At 35.1% G+C, this 14,553-nt stretch overlaps 1 protein-coding gene across 5 annotated transcripts in view; it reads left to right on the top strand.

Annotated features, from left to right (window-relative positions):
- The window catches only part of LOC101887148 (hormonally up-regulated neu tumor-associated kinase homolog A), a 227,935-nt gene extending 214,009 nt beyond the window's left edge, over positions 1-13,926 (top strand). For all 5 annotated transcript variants that reach the window (XM_087307439.1, XM_087307440.1, XM_087307437.1 and 2 more), the window contains 8 exons: positions 36-91; positions 1,227-1,365; positions 1,476-1,603; positions 6,630-6,765; positions 6,833-7,010; positions 8,752-8,835; positions 8,923-9,154; positions 11,770-13,926. In XM_087307439.1, coding sequence (XP_087163565.1) covers positions 36-91; positions 1,227-1,365; positions 1,476-1,603; positions 6,630-6,765; positions 6,833-7,010; positions 8,752-8,835; positions 8,923-9,154; positions 11,770-12,503 — 1,687 coding nt within the window. In that variant the 3' untranslated portion in view covers positions 12,504-13,926. The remainder of the gene's footprint in view (positions 1-35; positions 92-1,226; positions 1,366-1,475; positions 1,604-6,629; positions 6,766-6,832; positions 7,011-8,751; positions 8,836-8,922; positions 9,155-11,769) is intronic.
- The last annotated feature ends 627 nt before the right edge of the window (positions 13,927-14,553 follow it).

Here is a 14,553-nt window from a genome sequence, read left to right as displayed (position 1 = left end):
CATTTGAATTATGATACTTTTGTGTTGTTATCTAGGGACTTGAAGATTGAGAACTTCCTACTGGATGAGCACAACAACATTAAGATAGTTGGTGAGTGTCTGTTAAAGTGCATCTTGCTCCTCAGTTCCTGGAGGGCCGCAGCTCTACACAGTTTTGCTCCAATCCTAATCAAACACAGCTGATCAAACTAATCAAGGTGTTCAATACTACTAGAGACTATTAGGCAGGTTTGAGTTGGAGGTGGTTGGAGCTAAAGTATGCAGTGCTGCGGCCCTCCAGGATTTGAGTTTGAGACCATTGCTTTAAAGGTTGTGTGTGTGTCTGTGCCTTGTATTGCTTATATTGTGAGGACCAAATATCCTCAAAATATAAGTAAAATGTGCAGTAAAAATCATTGCCTCTATGGGAAGTCCCCATAAAGATAGCTGTACATGTATGTGTGTGTAAAACATGTATGCTGCGAAACGTGATTAGTTACTTTTCTTTAAAAAAGTAAACCTTTTAAGTTGACTTAATTTTTATAATTACACATTTAGTGAATTTACAGAATTTTAAGGTAACAGGTTTACTCAATTAAAATCGCTTTTAAAGCAACAGGTTTGCTGACTTTAAGTAATGTCAACTAATTGCCTGTTACAGTGTATACTATATTTGTCAACTTTTTTTATAACGCACGTAATTATATTATTATGATATAGACAAAAACCAGGGCGACCCAGTGGGGCAGTAGGTAGTGTTGTCGCCTCACAGCAAGAAGGTGGGTTGAGCCTCGGCTGGGTCAGTTGGCCTTTGTGTGGAGATTGCATGTTCTCCCTGCGTTCGCGTGGGTTTCCTCCGGGTGCTCCGGTTTCCCCCACAGTCCAAAGACATGCGGTACAGGTGAATTGGGTAGATTAAATTGTCTGTAGCGTAAGTGTGTGTGTGTATCTCCCCCAGAGATGGGTTGCGGCTGGAAGGGCATCCGCTGCATAAAAATGTACTGGATAAGTTGGCAGTTCATTCCGCTGTGGTGACCCCGGATTAATAAAGGGACTAAGTCGAAAAGAAAATGAATGAATGAAGACAAGAACCATACTAAGTTTCTGTCTCCTATATCAAGCATTCTGGACTTCTGAAATCTAACAAACACAGAGCAAACGCAATTAATCAGTCATACATTAGTCTGTCAGCTGTTGAAAGTGTCTGTATCAGAGATATCATGCAGAGTGTGTTCATGTGTGTATAGACTTTGGTCTGAGTAACACACTGAAGGGCGACTCTCTGTCTGTGGATCTGCTGAACACTCAGTGTGGAAGTCCTGCTTACGCTGCTCCTGAACTGCTGGCGCACAAGAAATACGGCCCTAAAGTGGACGTGTGGTCTGTGTGAGTACATTACTGCATCTACAATGACTGCTAATTAGTCTTCTAGTAACAGCAGTCACATGTATGTTGATTAGATCAGCTGATTGTGATTGTAATTGGTGTGTGTTTAGAGGTGTGAGCATGTTTGCCATGTTGACTGGCACATTACCCTTTACCGTGGAGCCCTTCAACATCAAGCAGCTTCATCAGAAAATGGTGAATGGAGAAATCAGCCCCATACCATCAGATATCAGCAAAGGTAAGCGCTGAAGTATGTTTGTTTGGTAACGCCTTAAAGTAACCAATTCCGACTGTTAGCTAGTGGCTTCTGTTTAAGGTGTTCACTCAAAAAATGATGTTTGCTTTTTGTTCAAACAACTTACTTAAAAAGAGCTGAAACAATACAATTCTTGAGGGACATCTTAATGGCTTTATGTTCAATCCACTTAAACTTGTAAAATCTAACAAGTTTACCTAATTGCTTTATGTTGTCACAACACAAATTGATTGCATGGAGTCCAGCATTTTCTACAGTGTTGGTTGTATATTAGTACTTATAAAAGTATCATCTTATTCTACATCCCTAATCTTACCTAATACCTAAACCCAACTACTAGCTTACTAATAACAATCAGCAAACAACTTCATTATTGAGCTAAAAGTCTTAGTTGAATGAATTGTTAATAGCGAGACTTGTACCTTAAAATAAAGTGATTATAGTGGGGAATTTACATTGATTTGGTTGCTTTTTATTGACTCATTGATTCACTTTGCATTTAAGTCACTTTGCAAAAAAATGACTGACAAATAATAAAGATCGCTCCCCCCAACCCAAAAACTGTGCATCAGATACATTTTTGATATTTTCATTTAAACATTGTCATGTGACCATTGGCTGGTTCACACAGGGTTGTTGATTTTGGCAAAACCATATCCACATACTACCATAAAAGATTTTTTTTCTGAAGAAAATTAACAGTTTTATTTAGCAAGAACACAATGAATAGATCAAATAAAAATGTCACAAAAATGTAATATGTAAAATGTGTATGTATCCATTGACAATTATAATTAGGGATGCATGATATATCAGCGTCCATATCGCTATTGGCCAATAAATGCTATATTTAATGTTATTATTATTAGGCAGATATCTTTAAGCCGATAGATTATGTCATTATACAGAATTACCTGCTTCTCATTTTATTTAACTTATCATTTTTATGCAACAGTCAAGTTACATGTTTATTTTCTTTGCATAGCGAATTATCTATTTTTGGCAGGCTGATATTTGTGAAATCATGAATATAGGCCTATATAATCACCTTGAAATTTTGAAAATATTGCTTTTTTGCTTTGAGTCGACTATTCTAAGATCTGTTCAAACTTATGAAGTTTTTAAAATGAAATCAGTTGTTCACTGTATAAAAATATTACATTTACATTTATCGACTACAGTATATCGGTTATTAACCTCCAAATCTAAATCCTAATCCCTATTTATAATACCAATATCTGAGATTTTAGATATTTGAACTTAATTTAATTTTCTGCGGATAAATGCTCTAAATCAGGGGTTCCCAAACTTTTCAGCCCGCAACCCCCAAAATAACAATTCTAGTCACTCAGGACACCCACTATCCTCAAATAGTGTAGTTAAAACATAGAAACATTGCACACAATGGTGCACACACACACACACCAATAGAACCAATAAAAACACGAGCATATTGACAACAAAAAAAAGGTGCAACAGTCTAACAACCATATAAGTTTAATAGTCATTATTCATTTGTTCAATTTATAATTAACTGGCTTTTTATTTGTATGTTGTTTTTAGGAAACTATTTAATACTATATTTATCTTCTGTAAGTTATGGATAAAATGTGGTAGTTGTAATAGTTTAATAAGATGTATAAGAATTTTGAAAATCACTAAGCATCCTCCACTTTGGGAACTACTGCTCTAAATAGTATTCTTGATTGACATCTCAGAATAATATTGATAATAATAAACAGCTTATGTATGTACAGTTTTTATTGCAATAATATTTTACAATATTACCATTATTTTCTGTATTATGATTACTAAAGAAACGGTATAAATAAAGTAAATAAGTTCTTGACCGGGACAGAGCGAGAGAGAGAAGGAGAGATAAAAGGTGTGGAATGAAGCGGAGCATTTCACGTGTCCTTCTTCTCCATCAGATTGTGAGATCATCTGATCCCACACATTAAAATTCATCTTCATCAATATTGATAACAGTGTATATTCGCCAATCACAAAAATAGATGCACTACAAACACTGTGACGTAAATGTCTGCCAGTGGAACACAATCTGGCCGGGTTTCCCGATTCTGTTGCAGGTGACATTAGATCATTGTTACGTAGTTTGTACGTTTACGTATAGTGACCTGACTCCTGTTTCTCTGAAGCAGCACATTGATTGTTTATTAAAAAGAACAACAAATGAAGACGTAATAGATGCAAGTTCATACAACTACAGCAAGGGCGTAGGTTTGCACTTGACATTGGTGGGGACGGGTGAATCAAACAAGGGTATATATATATATATATATACCCATACACACCCACACCCACACACACACACACATATGCAGAGTTGAAGTCAGAATTATTAGCCCCCTTTAGATTTTTTTTCTTTTTTAAAAATTTCCCAAATAATGTTTAACAGAGCAATGAAATTTTAACAGTATTATTAATAATATTTTTTTTCTTCTGGAGAAAGTCTTATTTGTTTTATTTTGACTAAAATTAAAGGATATTAAATTTTTTTTAAACTCATTTAAAGGTCAGAATTATTAGCCCCTCTGAGATATATTTTTAATAGACTACAGAACAAACCATCATGATACAATAACTTGCTACCATGCTTACTTGTGTGTGTCACCCAAAACAACTTATTCTTGCACGTATTTGCACTTGTATTTGGTATGCGTTTTCGGCATATTTAGAAGATTTTGTGCTTGGAAAGCAAATCTGCACTTCCACAGATGAGGACTTGGGATTTTGACCTTTAATGGACAAACCTCAAAAACAGAATGTTTAAAAAGCATAACAGAAACAATATAAACCTAACACTGAAACAAATATAGCAGTAATGAAAGCTACCAAAACTCACCGCACCTTCATACATTACAGAAGGTAAATTGACCCCCAAAAATTACAAAGAATAAAACGACTGAAAATGGCTGTGCACTCCTAAAAATACAAAAGACGCAAGCAAGATCAAGTGATACAAGCAATTTACTGGAAAAAGGACAAAAATGTTTCAGTCTCCTGTTTTCCATTTGGAAATGATAATGGTAAACATGTGACAAAACATTTGCCCTTTTTCAGTAAATCGCTTATCACGTTATCATGCTTGTGTCTTTTTTTTATTTTTGATAGTGTGCAGCTTTTTTTAGTCACATCACTAAAGCAATAATATTTTCATTTATATTATTTATATTAACACTGGAACTACCAAGGCAGTCAACATTTTTTGTGCAATTTAAAATGACAAAAAGAGTGCATTTCTATACATTATGTATGGGCATAATAGGCAAAACTGAATCATTTCAGTATATACAGTTGAAGTCAAAGTTATTAGCCCCATGAATTAAAAAAAAATCAAATGGGAGGTGAATAATTTTGTCGTAAGCAGTAAACCTCCGAATTAAAACGAGTATATATGTGATGTTTTTCTTAGTTATTATATTCAATGATTTGTTTTTATATAAAAATATTAAGTGCTAAATCACCCAAAAATAAAAACTCAACCTCCATGTCAATGGCGTATTCAATATATATTTGTTTGTGATTAACATAAGAAAGAAAGAAAGTTTTCAATTTTTTGGGTGAACTAACACAATATTAATCTTCTTCTAAATTGTGTCTGCAATAACTTATAAGAGCAGTTTCTGTTTTTCTCATACATTAGAAATTTGTTATATAATATAGTCTACTTTGCTATCGTTATCTGGTGTTAAATTATTGTAGATGGGTAAGGTGGCTTAGTTCATTCATTTATTGTGAATTTATGTACGTTTGTAGTTTAGTATTTGCTTTTAAGCGGTCACCTTGATGTCCATAAAAAAAAAAAAACGAAAAAAAAAACTTGACATCCATTTGACATTCACACATTTATCCCATTTTCACCACAAAAAAACCTTGAAAGAAATGTTTTATTCATCTGAAAGCTTCAATTACAAATGTACACTGGATTTTGTATCAGTGTACAATGCATGTAAACTATCTTGATGTCAAACATTGATTACAAGATGTCCTGAAATCACTTTTTGATGCCAAAATTGATGTCGTTTTTACATCAGTTGACATCAAATCGATTCGCATTTATGCAGTTTTGGATGTTTGATGTCCTTTTGACATCAAGGTACCTGCTAAGTTATATCTATGTACAGTTTAAACTTTTATTATATTAATAAATTATAATTATAAATTATTATGTTTAAATGTTCATTTTTATGTCATGTAGTCTGTACCATCCACTCTACTGTGGCATCATAGAAAAAAAAATACTATAAAGAAATCTCTAAAGTATGTTTTGACTTATCATTGTGTTGTCATCCTGACTGCCTGTAATGATACTCCTAAGTAAATGCGTAAATGTGATCGTCACTGTCTACTGACACAAACACTACCTTCACCTCAGTACACACACACACACTCACACTCACACACACTCACACACACACACTGCCAACCTGGCAGTCTGGAGTGAGGAATCCCCCCTGGACTGAAAAGGTGGCACAGAGGAGCAGAGTGCTTCTTACATTTGATCTGCCATTCTGTAAAAGAAACCTTGAGCAGTTCAGTCTGGGTTACACACACACGTACACATGGTTTACAAGAACAGGCATAATGTATTTTATACTCTAAAAACGCTATTCTATTGAAATATGGCCCACCTTTAAACTCAACCCTCACAGAAAACCTGTGGTAAATTTACAATGTGAGAAGACCCTGTTAAGCATTGCTTTTAGTTTTTTTTTTTTTTTAGCATTTTGCATAAACAAATGAGGACAAGTGTCCTCATAAACCACCTTACAACTAGGTCATACCCACATCATTATATGATACAATTTTGCAGTATAAAATACATTATACAATTGTGTGTCCTCATAAAACACATCAACAAGCACACACAGACACAACACAGACACAGGATTCAGTGTTCAGGTCTTTTGTGTAAGGTTTAAACAGTATTGAGTCTCTTTCAGCAGTGTCAGGATGTCAGTGTTCTCTCTATATTTCTTTCTAGCGGCTGTAGAGTTTGTCTTGTCTCTGCTGGAGCCAGAACCAGCTAAAAGGCCAACAGTAAAAGCAGCAATGGAGGATAAATGGCTAAATGAGGGTTACGCTAAGAGACCCCTGCACACAGTCATTCATAAAAACAGGTACGGTATCAGCAAATGTGAAAGAGATCTGAAGGAAGAAACATCTGATGTGTGTTTGGTTTTTTAGGATGCGTCCTGAGGATCTGAATTCAGCAGTGTTGAACTACATGACTGAATCTTTGGGTTTCGGGCTTTCTGATGTCATCCACACGGTCATCAGTAACAAGCCGTCCGCCATCTTAGCGTGCTACCATCTACTGCTGAAAAAACTGACCAGGCATCAGAAAGTAGTGCGGAGCATGAAGGTAAAATAACAGCTAAATGGACAAACATGCATTCAAGTGTTTTCTATTTTAACAGATCTTAAAATGTCTTTTATTTCTGATTTAAAGCTGAATTTTCAGCAGCCATTACTCTGATTTCAATATTACTGATCATAGAAGTCCAGTGTAATATGCTAATTTGGTGATTATTATTAATTTTAAAAAGAGATTGCTGAGAGGATTCTTTGACAAATATTAAAGGTGCAGTAGTTAATTGGAAGAATAATAATGTTGAATTCTACTCTGACAAGTTCAGATCTTACTGACCCCTACATTTTTTTACTTTTCTTACATTTTTTTACTTTTCTTTTTCCATTTCTACATGTCAATGAGTCAATGTTTATCAGTTTGTATTATATATGTTTTTTCAGTCAGCATTTGCTAGAATTAAAACTTAGGTTATTTTATGAAAGCATTTTTAATTGTAATCTTATATTCATAAATATGTCACAATACAATGGTCTGATGACTACATTTGTATTGTTTTACTAGCATTAAAATCATTTTCAGTGTTTTAAAGGGGCAGTATGTAAGTTTGACACCCAGTGGTTAAACTAGGTAACCACACACAGGCATTCCTGGATCAAAACAAACGCAAGTGCAGGTTGCCAGATTGAGGACCAAAAGGAGCGAGTCTAACGATCGAGCCTAAAGGCTGATTTAAACTGTTCTAAATAGAAGCAACGGCACGGGATAGAAGGAATACTTTCATATTAAAAAGAGTTTTTGTTCTAACCAACACCTTAAATTGATATATTAGAAACGGCTTCTATTTCAACAACAGGGTACACTGACAATGATGCCCTCAGGTATACCTCATGTGCTAAATGCTAAAGCTAAAAATGTGAGTTTGAATGCCATTTTACTTGATATTTATTACCGTACAACTGAAAGCAGTAGCAGATAGTTCACTTCAGATCTTGAAAATAAAATAAACTGAACTTTGGAACTGTGACTCAGTGCAAGTCAACACATATCAATGATTCAGCATCTACATTTAATAATGTTAAAGAGGTTTAATATGTATTAATTAGATTATAAACATTACCATTTCGTGAGTGAGTGCATATTCTATGCTTCCGAATGGGTGTACTTAAATTTCTGCTGTGTTTAGTCTGGTGCACAGCCAAATTGCTTGTCACTGCAAATCTCATCACATTGAGTGTTGTTAGAACACAAGTTACAATGTAAGCTGCTCAACTAATGTTTACGTTCTTATTATTTATATTATTTGCAAATTAATAACCTCATGTGGAACTCATGTGTGATTCTGCTTCTCATTTCGGACTCTTCTACTTTTCACCGGAGGTCACATTTTGGTCATGGATGCATGCTTTCTGAATGAATGAAATACGCGGTTTTCCAACAATGAAAAATATAATGGGCTAAAGTGGCATTAGGCAGCTTAAAAGAACCTAAACAAAGACGGAAAACACAATTTTAAAGCAAAATATGTGACTTCAGCACTGTTTTTCAGATAAACAAGAATATTCACATGACTTGTTTCTAAAAGATCTGCAAACATATGCTATTTTTATGCTTTAGAAGAGTCAAAAACTCACATACAGCCCCTTTAGCATTAGTGCATGCTAAAATACAAGATATCAGTATTTTGAGAAACTATTTTGCACTTTAAAAGTAGGTATTGATTACAGTGATGTTTTCCAAGTTGTCAGATTATTTGGTTTCCAATCATAGCTAAAATAAAACTTCTTGTCCTCAGAGAGAGGAAAACAGTGAATGGAATCTTTTGAATAAAGGCTTGTCGAGAGGAAGAAGCAATGCGAGTGCAAAGAGTCAGCAGCAGGTGATCAGAACAGATATAATAATTTTTCAATTTGCAATTTAGTCTCATTGAAACACAAAACATTTACCACACTCATCCCTTCACTAGTCTCCTCAGAGCGATTCAGCTAATGAGAGAAGCTCAAGGCAGGCTAGTAAGAGCCAGAGGAGCCAATCACAGGACAGAGATGCCCAGAGTGGCATGAAAAGACCAGCGGAGACCAGCAGACCAAAGCAGACAAGCCTGGTGGACAGAGCAGATTCTCCTGCTTCACCACCGAAGGACACGGCTAATGAAATCACCATACTGGTGGAGACGCATGATGGACTCAATCCAAAGGGTAATGTACATGATATTAATAAGACATTTCATCTTTTTTTTATGATGATTTTGTAGGTCCACTTGCAAGTTTGCATGGTTCAAATTATTGGAGAAGATGAGTTTTATGATCAACAAAAGTTTATGATTCTTAAAATAAATGTTCATCAGAATAATCTCAAACCCAAAAGTCTAAAAATGCTTATTCTAGAGTCTTCTTTTGAAGTTATTTTATTTTGTACAAATTCACACCCTGTTTCCAGGCAAAAATAAATAGCACACAAAAACCTAAATATTGGATTCAGTCTTTTGCTTCTAAGTGTGGAATGTTCCTTAAATATAAAACTAACTGTAAGAAAATTATATTGACTTATGCTATATTATCAGTGAATATGTAAGCTAGTAATGGTTTACATCAAAGTGACATCAACATTCATATATTTAGTTATATTTCCTCTTTTTCCAATGAGGTGTTAGACGTGTGGTATTGCGGGTATGTTTCCTTTTAAAAATCATACGTTAATCGCATGAATTAGTCACTTTTCGGACAATATGTAAAATAGTTACATTTTCTCATGAGATCAGGTTGGTTATTCCAAGATAACAACCTCTGAAACTAATAACAATAGTACTAAGCTAGTCTTTTCAGAAAGAAATCAATATGACAAAAAGACTAAATCCAATATTTATTTACTTTATACAGCATGTGGTATCAAATTCCATTAAACAGCACTCTTTCAGCAGTTCATACTCACATCCGATATTTCGTTTGTCACAGGGGGCCTGGATGAAAGTGAAAGTGCCAAACTGCAGTTAAAGTCAAAAAATTAAAAATGAAACACCCGAAATATCATGAAACTCCAGAGGAAATGTGGATAGTGTGTTGATGCAATGACGTTAATCGGATTATGTGCTATAACACAGGGGTTTTTCCTTACAAACTTTTTGGACACACGTCCCCCCAAGTTTGTACAATTTGACTCGCACCCCCCTAGGCACCCCACCCTTGAGCCAAAATTATAATACATGTGCAAACATCATTTACATATTACTTGCTGCGTTTAAAGTATGTAGCATTATTACATTGAAACATAAATATACAGCTTACTTGATTCAGTGTGATGGCTGAGCCTGTATCTGTAAGGACAACATGCTAATCTGTGGTCGAATTCCTAACACGACTAACAGTAAATCATCCTTCACTGCCAATAAGCGTGAGCCATAGCATATTTGCTTTTGATGTACGTACAAACAGAAAATGCTGCTTCGCAAAGCCGAGTTCACAGAGCCCTCACGGTGTGGTTGGGTTGAACATTGAGTATGTTTACATGGGCAACAATACTTTAATATGATTTTAATACTCTGATTAAGAGTCTACCATGTAAACAGCGATTTTTAATTACCTTAATCCCACTAAAGTCATAACTGAACTAAACAGAAATAGAATTAAGATATGTGGAGCATGCATATATTAGTGGCATAATTGAAGTAAACACTGCAATCAAACTATTACCGTCATGTAAGACTTTTCGACGCATTTTGTGACAAGATCCACACACACGGCTGTCAGTAAACGACTGCACACACGAACACACACATCACGAAATACAGAAGTTTTTTTTTCTTTCCATCCGGCTTTACATTAAAACAACACTGTTCCACCAGTCCTTACTTTATATTCGCATCTAATACCCCAGTTAGTCACGGGGCAGTGAATGAAATGTTCATGAATGAAAGTGAAACTTAAAACAAACTGCAGTAAAGTCGAAAAAATAAAGATGAAACACCCAAAATTAAATGAGCCTCTGCAGGAAATGTGAATAGACTGGTGATGCAACATTCAAAAAGCACTTTACATAACACCTTAATTATAATATTGTCTAATTAAGGCAAATAACTGATGTACATGTAAACATAGTCAGTATGTCTTCAAAGTAAATGAAAGATCCAGAAGGGCAAACTGCTGATTTGATTCAGAAGGGCACTTTTTTTGTCAGACGGCTCACCGGTTTGACTTTCATTCATTCACCGTCATTCGTTTTAAAAAGCACCTGCTCCATTTAATTTGTATATGTTTTGCTGGAACGCATTAACTTTACAGGTGCCTGATAGTTAGCTATGGAGCTAACCTTAATCATATTCCCTCTAGTGAACGCATAAAAATAGTTATCATAATTTACTCGAGTGCACGCCTCAATGTCTCGCACCCCACAGTTTGAAAACCCCTGCTATAACATGTAAAACGGGATCATGAAAGAAACATTCAAAAAGCAACTCATGTAAACGCCTTAATCATATTATCGTCTTATTCAGCTTAAGGCAAATCATTTGATCACTGATGTCCATGTAAACGTGGTCAGTGGCAACAAAAGCACCTAATGTACTAACATTAAGCTATTTTGGGAAAAGGAAAATCCTATGTGGGTCAAAATCACCTGAACCGAACCCAATATTTAAGTCATTCACATTTAAGCATCTTATTTTAGACATTTAACCAAAAAACACTGAGCCAATTTACAGCGACTGAACCAGAAGCTCAAAAGTGCTTGCTTATTCACAGCGTTTAAGAGTCTTTCCTGCTGCACTCATATACGAAATTGTAAATGTGGTCAGACTTTGTGCATGTGTATATTTCAGTATCAGCGTTTGTTGAGAAGGATCTGCTTCACGTCTGTCCACCGAAGTGCTCCTGCAGAGACGCGAGCGACCCCAATCTCTGTGACTCTGCTCCCTGTGATGCCACAGACTCCTCCAGAGACTCCCCAGTCAAAACACATGACCTGAGACCTACATACTCTGACAAATATCAAGCACTAGAATGTGAACATCATCACGACGACAAGCTAGAAAAGTTGCAGACGTTCTACTCTGACAAGGGGGCTTCTCCCAAAACAGGACAGCGCTTTAAAGACCTCTTACTGGCCATTGAGGAGAAAACTTACAATGCTCGACACCTCAGCACGGTAGAAACCACAACACAAACGTCTCCTTTACCACGTCTGCGTCACACAGGAACGCTGAAAGAAGGCACAGCTAGAAAAGTGACATGGGTTGGTCTTACGCGCCACACGACAGCAGGCACGGGCTCCTCGCCTTTCTTTGTTAATGGCTCAAAACCACCATTGTTTCCATCTCAAAGACAACAAGCTCTCGTCATTAAAAACCTGAGACACGCAAAGGAAAAGAGGAACACGGTAACGGAAGGAGGAGGAGGCATAGGGATGGCCGGTAATACAGCGAAAAGAAACACAGTGCAGTTGCGCACAGCAATACAGCGTAGAGCCACAGACCTCAACCTTCCAATGCTTCCGTCCGCTTTACAAAACAAGTCGGACAAAAAGTCAGAGATACTGCGAATGGATTTTGGCTGACGGTCGAGGATTTGATGAAGGAATGGAATATTCCCTGGTCTAATACAAAGTCATGCTTCATGTCTTCATGCTTGGTCAACAGCATTTGCAGTATAATCTTGATTACCACTAAACAGATTATTTTCAATCATACCCTCGTCAATAGATGTATTTTTATGTGTTAGTTCATGTTAAGATTTTGGGATAATTTGCTTCTGTAAGTAAGGAAAAAAAGGACACCATTTTAATTCCCATTAGAGGTCTGTGCGAGACTCATTACATGGTTTAAAAGACAACTTAGTTTCCCGAATATATAACCGATAACTTATAACTAACGATATAAGGTATAGTTCACCCAAAACTGAACAATATCTAATCATGTACTCATCCGTTACATTTTATTTATTGAACAAAAGAAGACATATTTTAAAAATGTTGGAAACAGGTAACTATTGACTTCCATGGTATTTGTTTTGCTATCACTTGCTATCGATGGTCTCTTTAAAACATTTTGCTATTAATTTAAGTTATATTGCACCTACATACCAACTAATTCTCAATAGATTATAAGTAGACTGAAAGAGGTTAGGCTTAGTGTAAGTTGACATGTACTTGCAAAGTTTCTTATAGTCAGTTAAATGTCTGTTGAAGGAGAAGTATCAGCAGATATTAAGCACACAGTCTAATACAACACAAATGAGAATTAATTGGCATGTAGTTGCAATGCAACTTTTAGTCAACAAAATGTGCAATAAGGACCCTCATAATAAAGTGTTACCTTTTTTTTTCCTCCTTTGGATGTCAATGGCTGTCAACATTCTTCAAAATGTCTTTTTTTGTGTTCAAAAGAAATAAAGAGACTCAAACAAGTGTGCAATCACTTGAGGTTTAGTAAATAGTGTGTACACTTTCATTTTTGAGTGAACTATCACTTTAAGTAAATACATTAAATATTTATTAGCCATTATGAAGACCCTCATATTGCTTAATAAATACAGACATCAAGTTACAGCATCTTACTTTGAAATACTTTGCAAGCTCTTATGAAGCTTGAAGGCCAAAAAATGGCAATGCATATATGAAGAGTTCAATTGCAAAACCTTCTAAATTCATCAGACCTCTTTTCTAGTAAATGATCATTTTCTATCAGGCTCCTCTGATTAGGTTTAGAAGTTTCATTTTCTATGTAATGATAAGGTTATTAGCTAGTAAATAAAATCTAATTTTCAAAAATGTCCCTTTTTTAAACAAGGTAAATTTTCTTTTGCATTAAAACCAGCTAAATCCACTACTGCTTTTTTTTCTTTTTCTTTTTTTTGCAAAAACCTCTAAAGCCACCTATTGGGAGAGAACAGTGCAATTAGTTGAAAATATACTAAATATGCCATTAGAAATTAGTTTTCCAAACATAAAACACAATACATAAACCACATAAAATTAAAAATACATAAATCTGTTACGTAAGTGGCGGTTCACTTCGCTGTGGTACACCAGGGAAAAAGCAGAAGGTAAATGAATGAATGAAATCTGTCAAGGAAGTGCATTAATCAATGTCATTAAAACTGACATTAATTAAATCTTAACTATTTGTTGGCATTTCTGATATTTGGGATTTAGATTTAATGTAAGTAGAGCAATGTAAACATTGCAAACATTCAACACTAAGCTTGTTAGATTCAAATAATGTTTAAACATCATATCTTTGCATTGTCCATTAATAAATAGCTTATTTGTTAAATACATGTCATATATTCTTATTTATTTTCTATTGTAATGCGAGAAGAATAATCCTTTAACAATTTAAAAGATAGTTTTTAAATTTAACAATTTAAAAGATAGCACCCAATGACTTCCATGGTCATTTAATATCCTTTTTGTGTTCTAACAGAAGCTAGAAACCATTGAGGTTTAAAACCACATGAGAGAGAGAGACAGTAAATGTTGAGGTAATATAACTTTTTGGGTGTACTATTCCTTTAATATCTGCAGCAAGTGTACCTTTTTCTGGTAATCAACATTATGCAAATACTGTTGACAACATGGTACAGTATATGCCTCAAGAAAAGAATAC

Source organism: Danio rerio, chromosome 23 (assembly GCF_052040795.2).
Source record: "Danio rerio strain M-AB ecotype USA chromosome 23, GRCz13ab, whole genome shotgun sequence".
Taxonomy (NCBI): Eukaryota; Metazoa; Chordata; class Actinopteri; order Cypriniformes; family Danionidae; genus Danio; species Danio rerio.
Note: the sequence above shows the minus strand (reverse complement) of the source record. Positions and strands in the feature narration are given on the sequence as shown.